Consider the following 23,102-nt stretch of genomic DNA (forward strand, 5'->3'; position numbering starts at 1 on the left):
CTCGTTTGATCACCTGCCTGGGCAAGTAACTTGGCCATGAGCGTTCTAGGAGCCAAATGGGGAAAGAGAAGACTCAGATTTCAGAAAGCAGATTTCACTAAATCCCCATGGTTTCAAGAACTCTTCCTGCCTTTGGCTCTGCCCAGCGTCCCCAGAGTCAGAGCCTGGTTGGTACCAGGCTTTTGCCAGAGCAGATGTGAAGCGGGAGGGGAGGTCTGGAGACCCACCTGGCAGCAATCTTTCCGTTTCCAGTCCTACTGGGAACCTCAGGTTCTGAAGGCTTTCTGGGCAGTGGGGAGGGGGGCGGGGATCAGGTTGTTCTTTTTGGCTTCCCCCTCTGATAGCTTAGTCTTCTGCTAAGTAGGTCCTTCCGGGTCCATCTGAGTTCCAGTTTCTAAAATCTGAAGCTTTTGATTTATTTTTTTCCTTACTGAGAGAGACACAGCAGAGACAGCAAAAGGGACAGAGAGAAGAAGAGACAGAGAAGACCAGACCATGGGCCAGGAGCGGGTCCCTCAGTAGGGGGCAGAATGTGACAGACTTGCACCCAGCTGACGGCTTGGGGCTTCAGGAAGTTTTCTCTCCCACTGGGGAGGGTGGAGGAGGTTTGGAATATGATCCTGGGAAGAATGACAGGCTGGGGAGCAGCGCTGATGGCTTGGAATGCATCTAAAGCACTCATGGTGGTGGCCCAGGGAGCAAAGGTCGGGCGTGGCTTCCTCAGGTCAATCCCCTCCCTCCTCCCCGCAGTGTTCCCTCTCAGAGCACCAGGAACCCATGGCGTTCGCCTGATTCTGCTTTTACAATCTGATTGGGGTCTTGCCGCTGCAAGGGCAAAGAGTTCGTCTGGGTTGGTCACCCTTGTCTTCCCAATACTTCCTTCAGTTGACACGCAACACGTATTTGTCAAATGAATCAATAAAATAACCAAACGAATCAATAAAATAACCAAACACTTGCTAGCAGAGCGAAAACCATTCGGTATAATAATCCAAACTTCAGTGGGGGGCATGTGACCCAACGCGGGCAGATAATCCTCTGCCTCTGCCGGGGAGGTGGAGCGGAGGCACACGGGAACCAGAGGTGGCTGGGTTGAACGCACCAGTGCAGGAGCTGCAGGGTCCCACCCTGGCTGTGACGAGCGCTTGTGTGCTTCCATGGAACCCCTTTTCCTTGCCTAACTCACTCGGGGTTGGTTTCTGCAAACAGAGAACCCTCACAAATGCAGAAATTGGTAGTAGGAGTGGCACTGAGGCCCAGACGCCCCAGGAAAATGTGGGATTCGAAACTGGCTATTGGGCCAAGATGAGGACAAAGCACAGAGATTCCCACACGTGTTCTGGGATGGGGGCGGGGGAGGGGAGGTGTTCTGTTGAAACAACTGATCCCGGTACCAGCTAGGGCCACCTGAGACCGTGAGTCCTCTGATGTTGAGGTGCTCGAGGATCACTGGAAGGGGACAGGGATGCCAGGCCCACACTATAGGATGGTTCCATCTGATGGCATTCATTCCCGTCCAGGAAGACCTCAGCATTCCTTTGCTGAGGCCCAGGTGGAACCGGGGCCTTCGTGGGGCTGCTCTCAGAGCATGTCAGAGCACAGGTAGCCACAGGCCAACACCTGGGTCTCAGGTTGATTCCTGGGTCACCGGAAGGGAGCTCCACTTGGACTCTTCTTTGAGTTTCCTGAGGTTGCCATGACGAAATACTACACAACGGGCAGACGCCACAGAGATGAATGTGGGACAGCTCTGGAGGCCAGAAGTCTGCGATCAAGGTGTTGGGAAGGGCGGTTCCTTCTGAGGCTGTGAGGGTGGGTCTGTTCCATGCCCCTCTTCCGGCTTCCGGTGTTGTTGTCGATCTGTGGCGTTCCTTGGCTTGTAGAAGCATCACCCCTTTACCTTCACATGGTGTTCCCCCTGTGTGTGTGGTGTCCAAATTTCCCCTTTTTATAAGGACACCTGTTACACTGGACAAGGGCCCAGCCTGATGACTTCATTTTAACCAACGACATCTGCAATTACCCCATTTCCAGATAAGGTCGTAGAGGGGCTGGAACTTCAGTAATATGAATTGGGGGGGGGGGGAGCAGGGAGTAGGGGTGAAAGAGACCGTGAGAAAAGTTACACACAGGAAGCACAGTGTGGCTTCTTGGGTCAGGCTGAACGGGAGGCTTCAGTGCAGATGGGAGTCTGTGTTTTTGTGCCAGCTTGCCCACAGGGTGTGGTGGAGCAGTTTCCAGGGGAGCCAATGCCAACCCGAACCAAACATAGCTCTGTGCCTGGGGGCACTGCCCTTGGCCTGGATTGAGGAAGGAATACAGAGACGTTGGGGCTGGAGCCCTGGGCTGCACCGAACAGGGGCATTCTGCCCCTGCCCCAGGTTCCGTTCCCCCTTCTACTGTCTCTCCCAAAGGGGCTCAGAGGACTTCACCCTTGATTTGAGAGATGGGTGAGTGAAGAGACACCAGGATCGTTAGAAAGCACTTTTTATCAGCCCGGTGGTGCCACCAGGCCACTGAAGTGAGCCTCCTAGTCTTCAGCAGGGATAGAAGGACAGTCTCCTGGCTGAAGCCAGAAGGCAGCAGTAAGCCTCCAAGAAGCAAAGCGGGGAAGCTTTGCAATTTAGGTATCGTATGGGTGGCGCGGAAATCAGTTTTCAAGCGGTGGGTGGATACTCCAATCAGTGGCTACAGCTAAGGAAACCAGTGGGCAGCCCAGAAAGAAGACACGTGATGCATGTAAGCTGACCCCTCCGGGTCTGTAGAACAGCAGGCTGAGCCACGGCTCCATGCTGGCCGCTATGGCCTGCCACCCAGTGCCTGTACCTGAACCTTGCCTTTAGCACAGAGGACACAGCCTAGGCCTGGCGGCAGAGGGGGCTCCGTGACAGGTTTGGTTTCCTAGGACGCTGACTCTGGGATGGAGACGAACCTGCCTCACTACAGAGAGCAGGGAACTGGAATGGAGATGGGGAAAGGCAGGACCACGCCGAGGAAGGCTTTGAAGTGTGGCGTGGTCTCAGTGAAGCCCCCAGGCAACCCGATGGAGACCTCTGAAGCCAAGAGGGTCTTCAGACTGGTCACGAGCTGGGGCAAGAGGGCCCGGACTTCGTAAACTGGCATCAATCATTACATAAGGGGAGGGGCCGTGACCCCCAAGGGAGGTGTTGCTCTTCAGAGGATGCAAGTCTGAGAATGGCCAGCAGGTAGGCGCTGTCTTGGCAGCCCAGGAGGGCACATCCTTCAACCCTAAGGCGGGAGGAGGATCTGGATTGTGGATCTTGGCATCCACTACGGGCTTCTGCTGTCCTACCCCCGCCTGGGGTTCCCTATCCAGGCCCTGGGTCAAGGCCACTAGAGGGAGGACTCGGGACTCAGCAGTTAATCCACACCAAGCTGGGTCATCAATGCAACATGCGGTCAAAGTGCTGTTGGGGGCTCAAGAGTGGCCGGGCCGGGGATACCTGGGTGGCTCAGTCGGTTAAGCATCCGACTTCAGCTCTGGTCATGATCTCGCGGTTCGTGGGTTCGAGCCACACGTCAGGCTCTGTGCTGACAGCTCAGAGCCTGGAGCCTGCTTCAGATTCTGTCTCTCTCGCTCCCTCTCTCTCTCTCTCTCTCTGTCTCTCTGCCCCTCCCCCACTCATGCTCTGTCTCTTAGAAATAAACATTAAAAAAAAAGAAAGAGTGGCACAACCTTCGGAAACCACTGGCCATGGCCAATGTATAATTATGCCCCCAGAAATGAAATTAATTGGCAATCAACCTAGGTTTTCTAAGACTGTATTACCAGAAAGCCCCCAAGCCTGGTGCATAAGGGTCTGGAATTAGTTCTCTGCCTCTTGAATAGTAATCCCCAGGCCTAAGGAAAGAGCAAACGGCATCTGTGGGAAGGGTTTCTAAGGAGATAAAAGGGGACTCATCTCCCTCATCGGCTGATTACAACTGAAAACTGGAAAACCCCAAAAAGCAATGACCTGAAGGCTGTGAAAAGTAAGTACTAGCGGGCAGGTTGGGAAGGAAAGTCAAAACATGAAGAGAAACCAGTATGGCAGAGGAGGTTTCCTGTTTGTTTTTTTAATCTCCTTTATCTACTGGCCTTGGGCTGAGGGCCAGCTGAAGCGGGGCCTTGCGTAACAGGTGGGGACAGTAAAACCTTCAAGAAACACTAGTGTTTATGGCCAGAAGACCAGGACAGTGGCCCCTATGAGCAGGAGTGTGGGAGAAGAATCACCACATGTTTCTTCCTTTTCTCCCTAGTCCTACCCTGAGGCCAGAGCCATTGAGGAACCTCATTGCCATGGTGGGGGAGGGGGCGTGGGCACCTAACATCCCGAGAGAAGACCCACTTTCTGGATGGAGGAACGTGGACAAAGGGTCCCTGCTGTGTGAAGAATGATTTGTTTCCCTCTGTCTTTTCTCTCTTCACTCCGGAGGAGGCCCAGTCATAAAGAAATGTGCCTGCAGCGGGTTTGGGGGCGGGACAGACATTCTTAGAGAATCTCATCTTGCGGAAGAATCTGGAAAAGGGGACCTGGGGAGTGTGGAGGAAATTCTGGAGAGGAGGGAGCTTGGGAATGGGTTCCCCTAATTCTGCGTATCAACGAATACATGTCCCAACGGTGCCTCCATGGGCCGCACTCAGATATGTAGCAAAGTCTTTGAAAACTGAACTGTCATTGGAACCGCTGAACACAGGAGGAAGGGATGTGTGATTCAACCGGGCTGACCACCTGCTTTCAGCAAACAAAAAAGCACCATTCCGATGTTCTCCAGAGAAAGTAACAGGACCCAGTGTCTCAAAAACAAAAACAAACAAAAAGCAGTATTGCAAATGTACAGCCTATGATCCAAAATTACTCAACACACCAAGAACCGGGAAAATGGGACCGATTCACAAGGGAAGAGACAATCCCCATTTACCAGCCCTGAGATGACCCAGATGTTGAAATTATTAAAGAGCCTAAGGCAGCTATATTGTAACTATCCTCCACGAGGGAAAGGTAAATATGCTTGAAATGAATGGAGCATGTTTTCAGCAGATGGACATAAACTGTATAAAAAAGACGACTTTAGAACTTCAAAATAAAAAAACCCAGTATCTGAAATATAAAAACCAAATCACTGAATGGGTTCAGTAACAGAATAGATGACAAATGAAAGAGTCAGTAAGATTGAGGACAGGTAAATATAAATTACAGGGTGAAAAGGATTGAGAAAATAAGGAGCATCAGTGACGTACAGAGCAGTATCAGAATCAGAAGGTTGGACATTCGTGTCATGAGACCCTGATGGAGAGGAGAAACAGATGATGCAGAGAAAATACCTGAAGAGATAATGACTGGAGACATCCTGAATTTGGTTAAAGACTTACACTTCCGGATTCGAGGGGTGCCTGGGTGGCTCTGTTAGTTGAGCGTCCGACTTCAGCTCAGGCCATGATCTTGCGGTTCGTGGGTTCGAGCCCCGTGTCGGGCTCTGTGCTGACAGCTCAGAGCCTGGAACCTGCTTTGGATTCTGTCTCCTCCTCTCTGCCCCTTCCCTGCTCGCGCTTTGTCTCTCAAAAAATAAAATAAAACATTAAAAAAAAAAAATTATGGAGGCCAGAAAACAGTGGAATATTTTAAGACTTTATTTATTTTTTTAATGTTTATTTATTTTTGAGGAGGAGGGGAAGAGAATGAGCAGGGGAGGGTCAGAGAGAGGGGGACAGAGGATTTGAAGTGGGTTCTACGCTGACAGCAGCAAGCCTGATGTGGGGCTCAAACTCACGAACCATAAGATCATGATCTGAGCTGAAATCAGACGCTTAACCAACTGAGCCACCCAAGCGTCCCAAGGTTTTTTTTACTTTTTTATTAAAAAAAATTTTTTTTTAATGTTTACTTATTTTTTGAGAGAGAGTGAGTGAGTGAGCAGGGGAGGGGCAGAGAGGGAGAGAGGGAGACCCAGAATCTGAAGCAGGCTCCAGGCTCTGAAGTGTCAGCACAGAGCCCGACGTGGGGCTTGGACCCACAAGCTGTGAGATCATGACCTGAGCCAAAGTCAGACGCTTAACTGACTGAGCCACCCAGGCACCTCCCCACAAAATTTTATGTTTAAGTAGTCTCTACACCCAACATGGGCTGGAACCCACAATTCTTTTTTTTTTTTTACTTAAAAAATTTTTTTAATGTTTATTTATTTTTGAGAGGGACAGAGTGTGAGCAGGGGAGGAGTAGAGGGAGGGAGACACAGAATCTGAAGCAGGCTCCAGCCCCTGAGCCGTCAGCACAGAGCCCGACGCAGGGCCCGAATCCACGAACCATGAGATCATGACCTGAGCCGAAGTTGGACGCCCAACGAACTGAGCCACCCAGGTGCCCCTGGAACCCACAATTCTGAGATCAAGAGTCACATGCTCACTGACTGAGCCAGGTGCCCCATCAGTGGAATAACATTTTTAAAGTGCTTAAATAGAAGAAATAATCAAGCCAGGATTCTATGTGGGGCAAAAATACCTTTTAGGGAGGAAGGTGAAGAAAGACGTTCTCAGATCAAAGAAGATTAAGAGAATTAATCACTAGCAGACCTGCTCTCAAAGAAATGCTAAAGGGAGGTGTTCAGGCAGAAGAGAAATGATACCAGAGGGAAGCTTAGAACCTAACGAACCAAGAAAGAGCAACAAAATGATAAATATACAAATAAATGTAATAGACGAATTTTCTCAAGTTCTTTAAAATACGTATAATGTTGCGGTAAAGTTGTAAGGTTTGTACACTTTGCTCTAAGTGTTAAAATACTAACTCCTAGTAGACCACAGTCTAGTTAGGCACCCGTAATTACAATCCCTAGAGAACCCCCCCCCCAAAAAAAATTAACTAAACTAAAATCCTGAGATATAGCTAAAACATCAACATATAAATTCAAAATGGAATGCTAAGGAATTGAAGTCAATGAAAATCGTGGAGTAAGGGATTCCGAAAGCCAGCCCCTTCATAACAGCAATACAAAATCAACCTTTTTGAATGACTAGCAATGAGCTAAAAGCTTGCAGCATCCCAAGAAGTACCTGTTTAAAAAAATGGCTGATCTTGGTAAGAGCAGTAAACTTTGTGACATCTGACCTTACTCTGCCCTGGGACCAGGCTCTGAAGTAGCCTTGAAAATGGCAGCTGAATTCCTGGGACCAGTGATGAAGTTTTTGGGTTGATGGCGGGGTGGTCCGGAGCCAATGGCCAAGAAAGGATTCTTGAAGACGTCTTTTGTACAAAAAGGTGATTTTATTAAAGCAAGGGGACAGGACTTGTGGGCAGGAAGAGTTGCACTGGGATTGTGACAGGTAACTCATTATATGCCCTCAGGTTGGGAGGGGGTCAGGGATAGAGTAAGTCTCTAAGGAATTTTGGAAGTTCGAGCCCCGCGTCGGGCTCTGTGCTGACAGCTCGGAGCCTGGAGCCTGCTGCTTCGGATTCTGTGTCTCCCTCTCTCTGCCCCTCTCTCACTCATGCTCTGTCTCTCTCTGCCTCAAAAATAAAATAAAAACATTTTTTTAAATTATAAAAAAAAAAACCAAAAAAGCAAAAAACAAAGAAAGAAAAACAGATTCCTGCAGGGGCTTCACTTGCAGGCTGATTCTTACCCACTGGCTGAGCATGGCGGGGAACCCCCGAAAGCCACAGGCTCCTGTGGCTGAGAAAGCGCTTGCGGTTGGGGTCCTTTCCAACCAAGGATGGCCCTTAACACGCAGCCGCCTCTGGCTCATTGCTCCTTATCTTGCGGGATGCCCCGAACTCCAGACTTGAAAAAACACACACAGGAATTTATTAGGCAATCTGGTTTGGTCTGCTCTCTTGTCATGGCCTCTGGCCAGGAACACAAGGGCAGACAAACCGCAGGGTTACATTTCATCCCACAGGTTAATCTCGGCCCTTTACTGCTCGCTGTTCACTGTGACCCTCTGTCATTCCTCACTTTTAGCCCAGGGCAGTGCAACCTCGTAGTTACCGGGACCTTTCCTTCCCCAAACTAGTAAATGAGAAATCAAAGCTCATACCTTCCATCGCATGCTAGGAAAAAACCAAGGGAAGCAGACAGCCCTGGGGCGCCCCTGCACAGTGGAGGGGACACTATCCTCTGGGTTTCTGTCAAAAGAAGTGCCTAAAATTGTATCCCGTCTTCTCTCCCTGATGACTGTGGACAGGGCATTGCTGCCGCTCACGTTTACTAAGTTTGTTGTTTTTTTTTTTTAATTTTTTAAATGTTTATTTACTTTAGAGAGAAAGAGAGAGAGAGACAGAGTATAAGCAGGGGAGGTGCAGGGAGAGGGAGACACAGAATCTGAGGCAGGCTCCAGGCTGTCAGCACAGAGCCCACGAACCCTGAGATCATGACCTGAGCTGAAGTCGGACGCTTGATCAACTGAGCCACCCAGGCGCCCCTCACGTTTCCTAAGTTTTAAGAATACATTCCATAAACTCTATAAAACAGTTTAGAAAAAATTTATTTGAACATATGAAAGGAAAATTTAGACCCCAATAAAACAGAGAAGCTCCTCGGCGGTGAGGGCGGCCCTGGCCGGGTCCCCCACCCAGCGTCGAGCTCTCGGAGCTACTGGAGACCCTGGGGACAGGGACCCGCCACCTTCACAAGCAGAGAAGCCAAACGGACCTGCAAAGGCTGCTCGTGACACCCGTGCCCGGCCGCTCGGGCTCCCGGCGCATCTGAAATGCCACAAAGGCCCTCGGGCTGGCAGAATCGGCACTGGGGACGCCCATCCCACTCGGCACGCCTTCTTCCTTCCATCCATCCGGTCTGGACTCCTGCGACCGTCACCCGGGCGGGAGGCACCCGGACTTCCCCACGCCGCGCAGCTTCCGCGCCAAGACAGTCCTGCCGCTGAGGGGCGGGGAGGGGGGCCGCCGGCTGCCCCCCAAAGGTCCTCTTCTATGGGGTGGCTCCCCCTTTCTCTGGAAGGCTTCCTCCGGCCCCGGCGGAAGGCACACTGCCACTCGGCGGCACGCGGGGCCGGCCTAGCGGATGGGCCTGAACGGGAACGTCATGCCCGAGATGAAGGTGTGGCCCGGGTGCGTGGGCAGCGCGGGGTGGGCGGCGGGGTGGGCCGGCACGGCCCCGTAGCCCAGCGGGGGCGTGTGGATGTGAGGGTAGAAGCCTGGGGGGAGCGCCGCGTGGGGCGCCTGCTGCACCGGGCCCGAGATCACCAGCTGGAGCAGGCTGCAAATACAAGGACAAGGGTTAGGTGTGCGGCGGCTGGGCGGGCCCGTCCACTCGTGGATGTGCTGCGGCCGGGAAGGACAGAAGGCCTGGATCGGCGGTGGCCTGGCGCGAGCGCCAGGAGGGGCACCAGCTGCAGGTCCAGAGCCTGCACGTTTCCGGGCATGGAGATCTGTGAACACGCGTTGCATGGGGGCGGCTTGTGGCTGGGGAACAGCGGCAGGAGAACTGACCTGGAGGTGGCAGGATTGAGACGGTGACCCCCCCCACCACCCCCCAGGAGAGGATCCTGTGGCATCGCATCGGAGAAACCACAAAGTGGGTGCCGGAGGTGGGACGGCGAGAAGACTGCGGAGGGAGGGTCTGCACGAGGCTTACAGTCCCCAGGAGCTCTGGGCACAGCCTCAGTGTCTGTGGCCTGGGGACTCCCACATCCGGTTCAGCCCCAAGTGTACACTTAGGAGGATCGTGACCAAGGCCCGATGGCACGAAGGACGGCGGGCCACAGAGTCATGCGTAGTGACTGAGTCTCCGCTGAATTCCAAGCACAGCCACTAGAAAGCAGGTCTTTCATAGACTCCGCCCTAAATAGGGTAGGCCCCGCCCCCACGATGGCCCTGCCCCTGGGATGGCCCAGGCCGGGACCCAGCCCTTTCCCACCTTCAGGGGCCACCTCCCCCACCCCCACCAGGAGGCTCCGACCCTCCTGCTCACTTGCTCCTTCACTCCGGGGTGACAGCCACACTCCAGCCCTACTCTTCATACCCCATCACTCCTTCCCCAACACCCTCCCGCCCACCACCGCCCCAGGCCCCAGGTGCCCCGCACCTTCTCCGCCCTGTGCTCTCCTCTCTGTGGTTCGGGACATCCATGGCCTGGGTCTCCCTCCTGGAATCCCCTTCAGTTTCCAGTGTTGGTCCCTTCTGGATCTCCCTGAAGAGTTCCCTCTGATCAGTCCTATCTTCGCCACCCCACATTCCCTCCCAGAGAGACCAGCAAAGATTGCTAACTTTCCCACATCAGGAGCTTCCAGGCCTTAGCCCGCCCACACCCTGCAGTTAGCACCAAATACCCAATCACCCACCCAGTTAACGCCGGAATCAGAGAAGCTTCTCTGGCCCTCTCCTCTTCAGGACGGAGGCCTCCTTCCCCAGCCTGGCCTCTCCCCTCTCTCCCCTGGCCTCTGCGTGGGACAGACTGGCTCTGCTCTCGCTTTCCTAGCTACACCCCAAGGCCATGCCTCAACTGGGTTCTGTGTCTGCAGTGTCTACACCGGCCTCTCCACATCATCAACCATTCACACTCAGGACTTCCTTGTCTCTCCCTCACACTGCCCTGCTGGGTCCAGGAGCAACCCCAGGCCACCCTGCCCTGGCTACTGTCAGCCAGCTACCTGGAGCTCTGACAGGTGGGGGCTAAGTCGTCTGCAGACTGACCGTCACTGCCGCTCCCCCTGTCCACCCCCCCGCCCCCGGTATAAAGTCTGGTGCCCAGAGCCCACGGGAGGAGCTCAGAAAGTAAGCCGAGGTCAGGAAAAAAGCTGGTGCCTGGCCTGAAGCTCTTCTTAGCCCCTTTTCGTTTATGTTACTATTTTTTTTATAACTCGGGGTGAGGAATTCAATCAAAATAAGCAAACAAATAAATCTAAGGAGGGTGTTACAGAGGCAAAATTTAGGTCATACATTCGTTTGAACCTGCATACTGTGCCAGAGATAAAATGGGTTTCAAGAAGTTTCCAGTCTATTCGGAAGGACAACAGAAAAAAGACTATCACAAGTCAAAGAAAGTTTCCAAGTGACTACAAGTCCTCTGCGTGCATCGGTGCCAGGCTGCCCGTCCGGTATGTGCCAGGAGGGCAGGGCCTAGCGCCGGCTGTTAAGTTCCACCGGGGTTCCAATGGGGACCTCTAGCGATAATGCTGAGGTGATAAAGGATTTAAACCCTGTCATCATTTTAATGCCCTAAAAACATTAGATATGAAATAAGAGCTGTGCACAAAGAAGAGAAATACTACAACGGGATTATTGGAAGAGGGGCAGGAAGATACCTATTCATACAAACAACGTCTTCAGATGCCAGGGAATTTTCCTACACCCAGGGGTGGGGGTGGGGGCAAGAAAGGAACAGTATGGGCTCTTGAGGGAAAGGTGGCCCTCTGGACAGCTGTCCATGCTGTTGACAGAGTATCTCAAGCAGGACGGTTCTACTTCACCAGGAGCCACCGCACTCCACCAATACGATACTCAGATATACTCGGTTTTCGGATCTACCCAGACACCTGACGGAAGCCGCCCCTCGCTGCAGGGTCTGACACGGAGTCCCCAACCACACACGGGGACGCAGACCTCAGGCTGCAACCACTCTCGCCATCAGCCCACGAGCTGGCCTTTGGCCGATCCCGGTTACTGGTCTGCCACATGTGCCCAGGCGCACCGGCCCTGGCGGCGATGGCGGGCCAGGCCCTGGGCAGCCGTGAGCACAGGCGGCGGGTTCGTGCACCCTCCATCCACACTGCCTGCCAACGCCAGCCCTGGAGCCCCGGCCCCGGACGATCTAAAGAAAGAAGAGTGTTAGTAATCCTACCGGCTTCACTGACTCTTTTCTGTCCCTGTGCACACTGCCGCGGTGGCGGGAGTTCTGCCTTCAACTGTAACATTTCCTCACCAGGACGCCAGAATTACTCTTTTCAGTGGATACATGATTTCTGCCCTTCTGATGTATCACTACTAATTTACTAGGGATCCCCGTGCTTTGGGACTGTTAGGTTGCTTCCAGCTTTTTGCTACTAGTGATGCTGTATTTGCATGAAACAGTTTTGCACCCTTGGCTTCTGCTTCTTAGAGTCAGTGAAACTAATCACATCAAGCGACATGCCTGACTATAACAGTAAGAGCAACAGCAGCTAATACTTCTTAGATACTTGGTACACACCAAGGCCTGTTCCAAGCACTGAGTTTTTACTCTAATCTTCACAAAAATCCTACCTCAGGGGCGGGGCAGGAGAGGTGAGGGGAGCAGACAAGAGGCAGGTACTGTTATTTTTTTGATTTTACATCAAAACAAGGCAGTGGGAGATAAGGAACTTGCCGAAGGTCATTCAGACAGCAAGCAGCAGCCTGGACTCTCCCCCAGAAGCTGTGACCACACAGCTCCCGCTCCTCACCTCTGTCATCGCCACTACCCCCAAATCATGACAATAGCCACCATTTACGGGCAGATTCCCATGAGCCAGGGACTCGGCCTGGAAGTTTACAAGCACCAACACATTTGATCCTTCCTCCAACCCCCGGCACAGGCGAATTACCCGCCCCCTCCCCAGGCCAACTTTACAGAGGAGGAAACGGAGGCTCAGAAACAGGTGAAGGGAATGCCCGAGCAGCACAGAAAACCAGTTAGACCCATGCTCAGAACCCAGTCAGTGCCATCCATCGACAAGGCCTAACTGCCACGCTGTGCCCTAGGCCAGGGCTCTGAAGTGTTTCCCGGAGGGCCGCGCAACCCACAATACCACCAACAACACGCGCATGGACGCCGGGAGTCACCACAAAACACGTGCGCTAATTTAAGAGAACGGTAAATGGCTCCGAGCTTGCTCAGGTTTCTTTCCTGGACTCCCAGGCAAGGTGGTTGCATCTCCTCGAGTTGCTCTCTCACGTGGGTTATGCTATCTCACTCCCCACTTATCATCGGGTCCTTTGGCAGCTCCCTATACACGGAAGCCAGGAAGCTGGCTGTCCTATCCAGGAAGCCAGGACAAGATGTCCAGCCCGCCCCCGCCCAGCTAGAATTATTTGAGAGGGCACTTACTTATTATGGGGCAGCCTGGAGCACAGGGTTCTCAGGTCATCTGAAATCAAGGAGACGCATGATCAGGAACAGACTGGAGACAACAAGGTGAAATGTTCACTGAGTTCTTTTCAAGGACACCGGTAAGATAGCAATAGTGCCTGTACTGCCTTTTCCCATCACCACTCAGAAACTGTAGTCTCTCGGGGCGCCTGAGCGGCTCAGTTGATTAAGTGGCCAACTCATGGTTTCAGCTCAGGTCAATCTCACGGCCTCGTGGGTTTGAGCCCTGCATCAGGCTCTGCGCTGGCAGCACAGAACCTACTTGGGATTCTCTCTCTCTCCACTCTCTCTGCCCGTCCCCAACTAACTCATGCGGTCTCTGTCTCTCTCAAAACAAACTTAAAACAAAACAAAAAAAACCCTGCGTTCTCTCTTCCTTCAATTCTTGCTTTAACAATGAGGCCCCCAAAAGAGTACATGCCTCAGGAGGAGGGGCAGGTCTACTGGCAATCTGGCAGGTGGCTAGGAAAGGCTCCAGTGGCAAGGCTCTCACTGAGCAGAGCAGATGGCCCAGGTGTCCCAAGAGTGCCGAGTGGGAAACGTATCACATGAGCGCCAGCTGGGGCCACAGGCCACTTCTGTAAGCCCACAGTCACTAAACAAGCACAAGTTCTACGAGACACTGGGAGAGGCCAGCACCGCAGTGGAGAATCAGGGACCTGGATGCAGGTGAAGGGAATGTTTTGTGCACTTGAACCTGTGCACCGTGGTAGGTAATGTACGCCTCAATAAAAAAAGGACGCAGGAAAAGAAAGGGTTCTCTGTGAGCAGAGACGGTGAGGGATCATCCTCACTCCCAAAGGGTCCCTGCTCCTGGGCAAAGCGGCCAGGAGACACTCAGACATCACAGTCAGTGTTCTACCTGGGGAAGCTGTGCAACTTTGCCCTCGTCCCTCACGCTACGAGGAGAGAAGCTGTGAAGGGGCAGAGAGCAGCACTGGTCCAGGAGTCCCTATTTTCCTTCCAGGAGGGCCCGGGAGAGGGAGTCCTCACCTCTCGTGCACAGCAGGGCCCCGGAGGCCATGGCCACCTGCAGGGCCTGCGCCAGCCGGTCCAGAGAGAGCTCGATCTCCTGGGAGGCGTTTAGGGGGTTCAGTTCATCCGCCAACCTGTTGATCTCCTCCACCAGTGGGACCATGTGGTCAAACAGGACGAGCCCCAGGCGCCCATAAAGATTCTTCTCGGTTAAGTGCACCTGCAGCATCATGAGGACCTGGAGGACGTTGAGGTGGAGTTTCGAGTACAGGAGGTGGGGGTCTCTGTCCATCCCTCCCGAGTCCTTTGTAACTTTGGTGGCGACGTGCCCGTTGGACAAGGAGGGCTTCTTCTTCCGTTTATAAGCCAGAGGGGCCTTCACACACCAGCGGATCAATCCAGTGAGCGGCGTGAGCTCTAAAAATCCTATTGGGAGGTTGGCGGCAATCGGGGTATTTAAAAAAGTGATGAGAATCAACCTCGGGTCCTCAAAAAGCCAGCTGACAATCATCTCGAGCAAGTCCAACGGTGGGATGAGGTCATCTGCCAACAAAGAAGCCGTAAGTCAGGTGGGTGTGCGGCCCCAGTGACGTAAGCGGATGGCGGGAGACGGACCCCGAAGTGCACACAGCTCAGCAGCACCTGACGTTCACGCTACGTGCTCCGCCCACCTATTTTCCGTCCCCTTTCCCAGAACGTCCCCTCCATGAGGGCTGAGACCCTGGTCCCGGCCAGTGTGTAGCCCCGGAGCCAGGACTGTCTGGCCACAGTGAGGTTCAAAAAAATGTCTGTTAAATCGACACTTCCCTAGAACTCCTCCAATGCCCTGAAGCTCATCCCATGGGTCAATGTAAATACATCTGCACACTCTTTATGTCCCAAACTACCGCCAGACCCCCATCCCTTCCCGGAGAGTAGCTTTTGTCTCCTGTGACGGCTACAGTGGCCTTCACAGAACAGTTCAGAGTGCGGTCTGTGGTCAGTCAGCTACCAAGAGCCATCCCAGCCCCAAATCTGGAATCTTTGTCTAAGCAAAGCCTGACCTGCCATGACCCTGGAGACCCTGCACGTTCCATAGCCTAGACAGAGAAGAGCAATAAAAATAAATGTTGACATTCCTTCTGGTTTTGCGATGGGCCAGGCACTGTTCTAAATCCTTTACACAGATTAACTCACTCCTCAAACAAGCCACCTATTATAGAACGGATGAGGAAACTGAGGCACGACGATGTTAAGTCACTTCCCCAGGACTCACTAAAAGTATGAGGTCAGGGGCGCCTGGGTGGCTCAGTTGGTTTAAGTGTCCGACTCTGGCTCAGGACATGATCTTGTAGTTCATGAGTTGGAGCACTATGTCAGGCTCTGTGCTGACAGCTCGAAGCCTAGACCCTGCTTCGGATTCTGTGTCTCCCTCTCTCTCTGCCCATCTCTGGCTCACACACTGTCTCTTTCTCTCAAAAATAAATAAACCTTAAAAAGTTAAAAAAAAAAAATGAGTATGGGGGGCCTGGGTGGCTCAGTCGGTTGAGCATCCGACTTTGGTTCAGGTCATGCTCTCACGGTTCGTGAGTTCGAGCCCCATGTCGGGCTCTGTGCTGACAGCTCAGAGCCTGGAGCCTACTTCGGATTCCGTGTCTCCCTCTCTCTCTGCCCCTAACCCACTTGCATTCTGTCTCTGTCTCTCCCAAAAATAAATAAACATTAAAAAAAAAAATAAGTATCACAGACCAAGGATGATGAATAATCAAATTCTGTGTACCTGAGGTCCATTAAAAAAAAAAAAAAAAAAAAAGCTTTGGGGAGCCTGGGTGGCTCAGTCAGTCAAGCGTCTGACTTCAGCTCAGGTCATGATCTCACAGTTTGTGAGTCTGAGCCCCGCATCAGGCTCTGTGCTGACAGCTCAGAGCCTGGAGTCTGCTTCAGATTCTGTGTCTCCCTCTCTCTCTCTGCCCCTCCCCCACTCGCACACTCTGTCTTTCTCTCTCTCTCAAAAATAAATAAATATTTTAAAAAAAGTTTTTAAGTATGAGGCCGGCCCAGATCCGGCTTCAGGTGGCCTGGCTCTTAACCAGCTGGCCGCACTGCCATCCTGGGGCTGGTGCACAAAGCCCTGGGGTCGTCTGCGAGCACGGGAGTGGGTGTCCGGCCTCCTGTCTCTGGGGCTGTCGAGCCCTCAGCTGGAGGAGCGCTAAAGATGACAGAAGCCCATCCAGGACGCTGAGGCCGGAGCCGAGCACGAGACAGGAGAGCGTGGGGCGAGCGAGACACGTGTGCGTGGAGGCTCCAGCTGCTCTTTCTCAAGGGACCAGGGCTTTCTTCCCTGAGATCATGCCTTCTGCTCTGCAGTTAAACTGTGCCCTGCCCTTCTGTCATGAAATGTCGTCCGCAGCCTTTACTTGGCAAAATGTGTGTGTGGGGGGGGGGGGGGGGAGGGGGACCCTGTGTGTGGCCCCTTTATCACCCCTGAGAGGGAACGCCAATTTCACACCTTCTTGTCCGGCACGCCACCCCTCCTGCCCGACACACACACACACACACACACACACACACACGCTGAGGCACCTCTGAGAGCCTGAGGGAGGTGTGTGTGACCCGCGTGTGCAGTGTGTGTGTGGACTCGAGCGAACCGTCCTACTCAGAGACCCAGCTTGTCTGCACCATCCGGGCAAGACAAGGTTCTGTCTCCTTAGGGGAGTTTCTTCTATCCTGTGGGCTGGAAGGCACAGACTCCCCAGGAAGGCTCCCAAGAGCGACAGCGGTCACCATTCTGACCGTGGACTCCAGGTCCACCCGCCAGGGCCACCGCGCCACTGCTGGGTGCCCGGCGACCTCCCTATGTCCAGACTCACCAGGGGGTATACGTTAGAAATGTACAGCTTTTTGTACGTCAATCATACCCCCATAAGGCAGTTGTAAAAAAAACCAAAAATCGCTGACATATCAGACTGGCAAACTGGCTTAAGAGAAAAATACCATGTCTCACGTCCATTCTAGAACACTGGCGGTATTCTCTGAACGTTGCCTCCTTTTCCACGCTAATCTGTTCCCAGTGTTAAGGTCAATTTCCGTCCTTGATGGCGTGGAATCACTGATCAACAGGGAAGCTACACAAAGGGTTGAATTAAATCATTCCTATGGGAAAACTAAGGGCCCGACTACTGTTCCCAGCTATCCAACGCTCTGAGGAAGCCTCTGCAGGAGAGCGCCAGGGAGAATCCCACTCCAGCCGCAGGGCACCGCTCACAAGACCTGCCCTAGTCCCAGGGGCACGCTGCCGTGACAGAAAAGGCAGAAAGCGCATGTGACCATGATACACATGTCAACGTCCACACTACGTCCATGCGAGCTTTCTCAAGAGAACGGAAAAGCTGAACAGCAAGGGGGGCGGAAATAAAGGTCCAAGTATATACTGAGGGTGCTGCTGGGCTGTACAGAAGCAGAAATGTCGTTGAAGGCTCTCCAGCTGCTGGTTTAGGCTTCAGACCAGAATAGGAGACTGTTGGTCGGCCCTCTGAGCAGCAAGAGCGGAGGGCAAAGGAGGAGGAACCTGAAGCAGAAAAGCAGGCTTTTCTGCAGAAAAACTGCTCACCAGGATGAGGTCCAAAACTTTCCCATGTGGAAACCCAGGGCCACAGCCCCTGTCCAGGGGCTCACATGAGCCATAGGGGTCACGCAAGGACAGAGCCCTGTTTGCTCCACAAAGCCCTGTTTGTCAACCCGTGTTCCCCGGAAGTCACCCCTGGGGAGGAAAGAAGGCAGCAGAGCCCAGTGAGTGTGGGTCTGAGACTCCCACTCCAGCTCAACCGGAGAGGTTGATACTGGTTTTCTTGATTTGGAGTCTGCAGAAAATGATTGGACCAGAGGGCTCTGACGCTGGGGGGGGACGGGGCACACGGGCTCCTCCCAGTTGAAGTCAAATGCCATCTACTGGCTGCCCGGAGAACTTCACCCGACATCTCCCTGAGGAGGCCTCAGGAACCTCACAACAGAAGCGGCACTCGAGCCTCCTCATGCAACAGGCTGAGAACACGTCACCACCTCGGTGGGACTGTTGCCAAAAATGTTGAACTCGAATCTTGCACAAGGAAACGACCAGATAAATCTAAATTGAGGGATATTCTGCAGAACAACAGGTCTGAGCTCTAACAAAACATCAGTGTCAGGGGGCACCTGGGTGGCTCGGTCGGTTAAGCGTCCGACTTTGGCTCAGGTCATGATCTCGCGGTTTGTGAGTTCGAGCCCCACGTCGGGCTGAGTGCTGACAGCTCAGAGCCTGGAGCCTGCTTCAGATTCTGTGCCTCCCTCTCTCTCTACCCCTCCCCTGCTTGTACTCTGTCTCTCAAAAATGAATAAATGTTTAAAAAAAAAAAAAAGCCAATGTCAAAGAGACTTTTTAAAATGCTTCATCTGTTCAAGATTTGAAAGGGCCAAAATGACGTAACAGCCATGTATAATGTATGATCCCTGATGGAATCCTGAATTCTCCGGACCTCTGGGGGGATGGGGGAGAGGTTATTATTGAGATGACCAAGGAAATCTGAACATAGGCTATATAAGAGAAAATACTGTTCCCTCAATATTTAGTTTCTTAGGCGTGATAACAGTATCTTGGTTAAGTAAGGGAACGTTCTTGTTCCTGGGAGAAAGATACATATTTAAGGACTTAGTACAAGACGTTAGTAACAAACCCTCAAAAGTTCAGGAAAAACCAGTACTTGTGAGTGAGTGTGAGAGAGGGGCAGAGAAAGAGAGGAAGAAAGGAGGAGAGAAACCTGGCAAATGTTAACAGGTGGTGAACCCAGGCGGGAGTCTTACAACTTACAATAATCTTGTAACTTTCCCGAAGTTTTGTTATGTTTCAAAAGAACAGTGAGGGATAACGAAGCAAATCCTGCCTGGGGAGAAAGCCATGACTTCCCCAGACATCTGACCCTAGCGTTTTTTAGGCCGTCTGCCCCTCGGACCACTCCGAACCAGGCAAGAGGGAATGACTATGGAAAGCTCCCTGCTAGCAAGTTCCAGAAGTCAGGGTGGCCCACTTCCTTCACTTTCAGCCAAAAATAAAACACACATTTCAGAAGGAAACAAACAAAAACGCCAAAGCATTCACTAGACATTTTACCTGGGTGTTTGAGGGGACACGAAAGTGGCCAAGAACTGAACTTGTTGAGAGCAACAAGCTGTTTAAGGTTTACCTGACGACAGGTCATAGAGCGCAGTGACGGACGTGATGAACTGGCAGCAGAAGCGAGGGCTGGCACTGAATATCTGCTTCAGCGTCTGCACGGATCCGGGCACCAGACAGCAGTAGTCGTCCACGAGGGCCCTGGCTAACCTCACGCAGTAGACCACCGGCGTCCGCTGGAAAGAAGCCACAGTCCACGTGACTACAGGTGTCGTGAGCTGGGAGGCTACAACCACGTACACACGGGGAAGACCCCCCCAGAACGGGCACATCCACTTCCCAGAGGAGATAAAGATGTTCACAGCTAACTCCGAAGCAGGGCTTGGCAAGCAAAAGCCCACGGACCAAATCCATCCTGTCCCCGGTTTTTGTAAGTCAGAGACGTGTATCTGCTCATCTGCTTGCCTGTTGTGTAAGGCAGCTCCTATGCTACCAGGACAGAGTTGAGTGGTTGTGAAACACTCTGTGTGATCGCAGAGCCTCAACTATTTCCTGTCTTGCCCTTTACACAAAAGGCCTGCCGACCCCTGCTTTGAAGTGCAGTTAGTGAAGATCACCTCGGACTTCAGAGGAGGAAATGACAACTTTTGGGACCTGACAGGTAAGACTCCAAAGGCAGAAATGAACGGTGGCTACCACTTTGAGGAGCTTGAGGAGAGTTTGTGAGCTATCATGTGATTTAGAGCAGTGCTGTCTCACTTTCTCTTACAATCCTATCCTTATGGGTTCCCGTGATTCTTTCAAATCCTGTATCACCAGCCTCTCCCGCCTTTTTCCTTCCCACTCAGAGGCCGATGTGTAGCTAGGGCCACATTCAACAGCTGCTCAGGATGTTCTAGTTCCAAGGGCCAACTGTGGCCTAGAGGGGAAACTGCAAGGAGAGAGCGTGCCAGATTGTTCCCTCAGGCTGAAATTTGCCCCCACAACCTCAAACCAGCCAACCCTACCTTCCCTAGCAGGGAGTGGTAGCCACTCACCCCTGGGGGTGGAGGGTTGGTGGTGGTGACGATCCCTGACTCAAGCCACCAAGACCCTGCCATTGACATCTGCTTTTATTTTGCCAAAAAGCCAGCACAATAGCATCAGGAGAGATAAATGGGAAATTATGTAATGAATTACAGGGGGCTAAGCCTGACTTCACTAAGTTACGAAGGGATAGATGTAATTGTGAGATTAAATACAGCACACACCATCAGTTCACATTCCCCAGAAGTCAGACTGGTGAGAATGAACGTATAGATTCCACTGAAGCTTACCTGTGTGCTACAGAGACCAATATATATGTTTCTTTTTTTTTTTTTTTTTTTTTAATTTTTTTTTTTTTTCAACGTTTTTTATTTATTTTTGGGACAGAGAGAGACAGAGCATGAACGGGGGAGGGGCAGAGAGAGAGGGAGACACAGAATCGGAAACAGGCTCCAGGCTCCGAGCCATCAGCCCAGAGCCTGATGCGGGGCTCGAACTCACGGACCGCGAGATCGTGACCTGGCTGAAGTCGGACGCTTAACCGACTGCGCCACCCAGGCGCCCCTATATGTTTCTAACCAAATTCTGAGGATAAACAGAATTCAAGCAAAACATCTATATAAACTGGGGAGGGGGAAACAACCCCAAATGATTTCAAATACTTGAGAATTAAGCAGGTCTGTGAAACTGAACGTGGTAAATTCTGTTAGCTTAATAGAGAATCATGTTAAGCAGAGTTCTGATTAATAATTACTCTAGGGGCACCTGGGTGGCTTAGTCAGTTAAGTGTCCAACTTTGGCTCAGGTCATGATCTCACAGTTCATGGGCTCAAGCCCCACATCAGGCTCTGTGCTGACAGCTCAGAGCCTGGAGCCTGGTTTGGATTCTGTGTCTCCCTCTCTCCCTGCCCCTGCCCAGCTTGTGCTCTGTCTCTGCCTCTCAGAAACAAATAAATGTTAAAAATTTTTTTAAAGAATTACTCTAAGTAGATTATCAGTTTCTGAAAGACTCTTGAGTAACAAAACGCAAAACAAAATGAATCTTTCAAAGTACCAGCTAACACAAAATCTATTGTAAATATACATCTTTTCCTTTGATATTTAAAAACGGCTCTTCTGTCCATATCCATCGGGAGAGCCATCATCTTTGCAATGTCACCCTGGAACAATGCAAAACAAGTTACGTGCTTACTGACCCAAGTGTATGATTTAACTTATAATGACCTTTAAACAAACAAAAAATCCTATCTTGGAGGCTACATGTGTAGCTGTTTTCAGAATACTAACTTACCATATTCAACTAAGGAAAATGATTTTTCACTTGTTCTGAAGATGGAACTTTTTTTTCTTCTCAAATCCATTTACCACTCCAAACTATTATTTTCTCAAGAAGGGATACTACCTGTCTATAAACATAGGAGGAGGCTATCAGCGTGCCGGGTAGCAACACGGAGGAGATAACATATAGAAAAGGCCTCTCCTGAAATCCAAACAAGGGAAAATTCCTGACACTAAACTCCTCTTCAGAGGCTCTCAGAAGGCTCTTTCTAGAGAAGTACCTGGAGCCAGGAGGCTGCACACTCCAACACTGGGATCCGACAAACAGCCACCGCCATGGACACCAGTTTTCCCAACAAGCTCATCCGGCTGTCATCAGCCTTGTTCCCTTGGGGGCTGAAAAGGGATGAGAAAATAATCTGCCGGACAGAGTCCTTGGTTTGCTCCTGGAAATAATTGCACATGATTTCAAGAAGTTGGAGCTCCTGAAGTGAATTCAACCTCTGTAAAACAAATCCAAGAAAAACGATAAAAAATTTAGCTTCAACAGATGCGTTAATTCGTAGAGTAAGAAAACAGGAAAAATACTATTCCCCACCCCCCCCACCCCCCCCACCCCCCCCCCCCCGCCCAGGGAACTGTTCACCCCTCTAAAGGCCGGGTCCCAGGGGGCAGAACTCTGTTAATCTCGGGAAACGTCACTATACAGAATCGTACATCATCCTGGGTGGACTCAGGATGACCTACAGCGGTTTAAGACTCTCGGTTACGGGCCTTTAACGTCTCTCCCTGTAGCACTACTGACACCTGGCTGTCGCACGCCCCGCAAAACAGGCACACGGCTGAGCAATGCTCAGGACGCCAGAGAAGGTGGATCTGGGCTGCTGTAAAGGAGCACGGCCAAGGGCGAGAACGGAGCCTGAGACAGCAAGCGGGTCTGTGGTTTGGCAAATGCTTGCCACCTCGAGAGGCGGAAAAGGAGCGGGAGTTTCCTCGTCGCGGACGCTGGCATCCCGGCCGCCCGCCGCACCTTGGGCTGCGCGCCGCGCTCCTTGGGCACCTGGAACACGAACTCCTCGAGCAGCTCCACGGGGCCCTTGTCCACGATGGGCAGCGGCGCGCTCTGCAGCTGGCTGCTGAAGTAGATGTCCAGGTGGTACAGCACCTCCTTGGCGGCGCTCAGCGCGTCGCGGCGCAGCAGCGAGTGGCGGATGTCGCTCATGGTGCGGCCGCTGCGGCCCGGGGCGTCCAGAGCGCGGCCGCACTTCCGCCCCGGGCCCCGCGGGCGCGCCCGCCGCCGCCGAGACAAAGAGGCCGCGACACGACCTCTGCCCGCCGACCCCGGCGCCCGCCCGTCCGCCGCTCCCGCTCCGTCCTGCTCAGGGGGCCATCGCCGCCGCCGGCCAGCGGGCGCCCGGCTGTGCGACTGCGGCGCCACCGAGGGCAGCGGGAGCCCGACGCCGCGGGGCCGAACGGCGGCGGAATGCCGAGCGCGGCGACGGCGGCCCGCAGGGGCCAAGCGCGGGCCGCGGCGAGGCCCGGGCTCTCGGGAGGGCGCCACCTGGCGGCTCGGCCGGCCCGCGCGGAGGTAAGCCCCGCCCCTCAGGCCCCGCCCCCGGGCCCCGCGACCGCCCGT

At 52.7% G+C, this 23,102-nt stretch overlaps 1 protein-coding gene across 1 annotated transcript; it reads right to left on the reverse strand.

The window, feature by feature from the left end:
* Positions 1–8,461: 8,461 nt before the first annotated feature.
* CE3H7orf26 (chromosome E3 C7orf26 homolog) lies at positions 8,462–22,930 on the reverse strand. The gene is made up of 6 exons (XM_042922279.1): positions 22,497–22,930; positions 21,748–21,969; positions 19,233–19,398; positions 14,056–14,580; positions 13,021–13,060; positions 8,462–9,213 (listed from the first exon to the last, which is right to left on the reverse strand). The coding sequence occupies exons 1-6, from the start codon at positions 22,686–22,688 to the stop codon at positions 9,012–9,014; spliced, it is 1,347 nt and encodes a 448-aa protein (XP_042778213.1). The 5' UTR covers positions 22,689–22,930; the 3' UTR covers positions 8,462–9,011.
* Between the last annotated feature and the right edge of the window lie 172 nt (positions 22,931–23,102).

This window comes from Panthera leo, chromosome E3 (assembly GCF_018350215.1).
Source record: "Panthera leo isolate Ple1 chromosome E3, P.leo_Ple1_pat1.1, whole genome shotgun sequence".
Lineage (NCBI taxonomy): Eukaryota > Metazoa > Chordata > Mammalia > Carnivora > Felidae > Panthera > Panthera leo.

What these genes read in the sequence shown, in the direction of transcription:
- CE3H7orf26 (XM_042922279.1), bottom strand. Translation starts at nt 22,688, where the DNA reads ATGAGCGACATCCGCCACTCGCTGCTGCGCCGCGACGCGCTGAGCGCC. An exon ending in AGCGCGGCGCGCAGCCCAAG is followed by an intron (nt 21,970 to 22,496) that starts GTGCGGCGGGCG and finishes TTTGTTTTACAG; the next exon opens with AGGTTGAATTCACTTCAGGA. An exon ending in TCCAGGCTGCCCCATAATAA is followed by an intron (nt 9,214 to 13,020) that starts GTAAGTGCCCTC and finishes TTGTATTTGCAG; the next exon opens with CCTGCTCCAGCTGGTGATCT.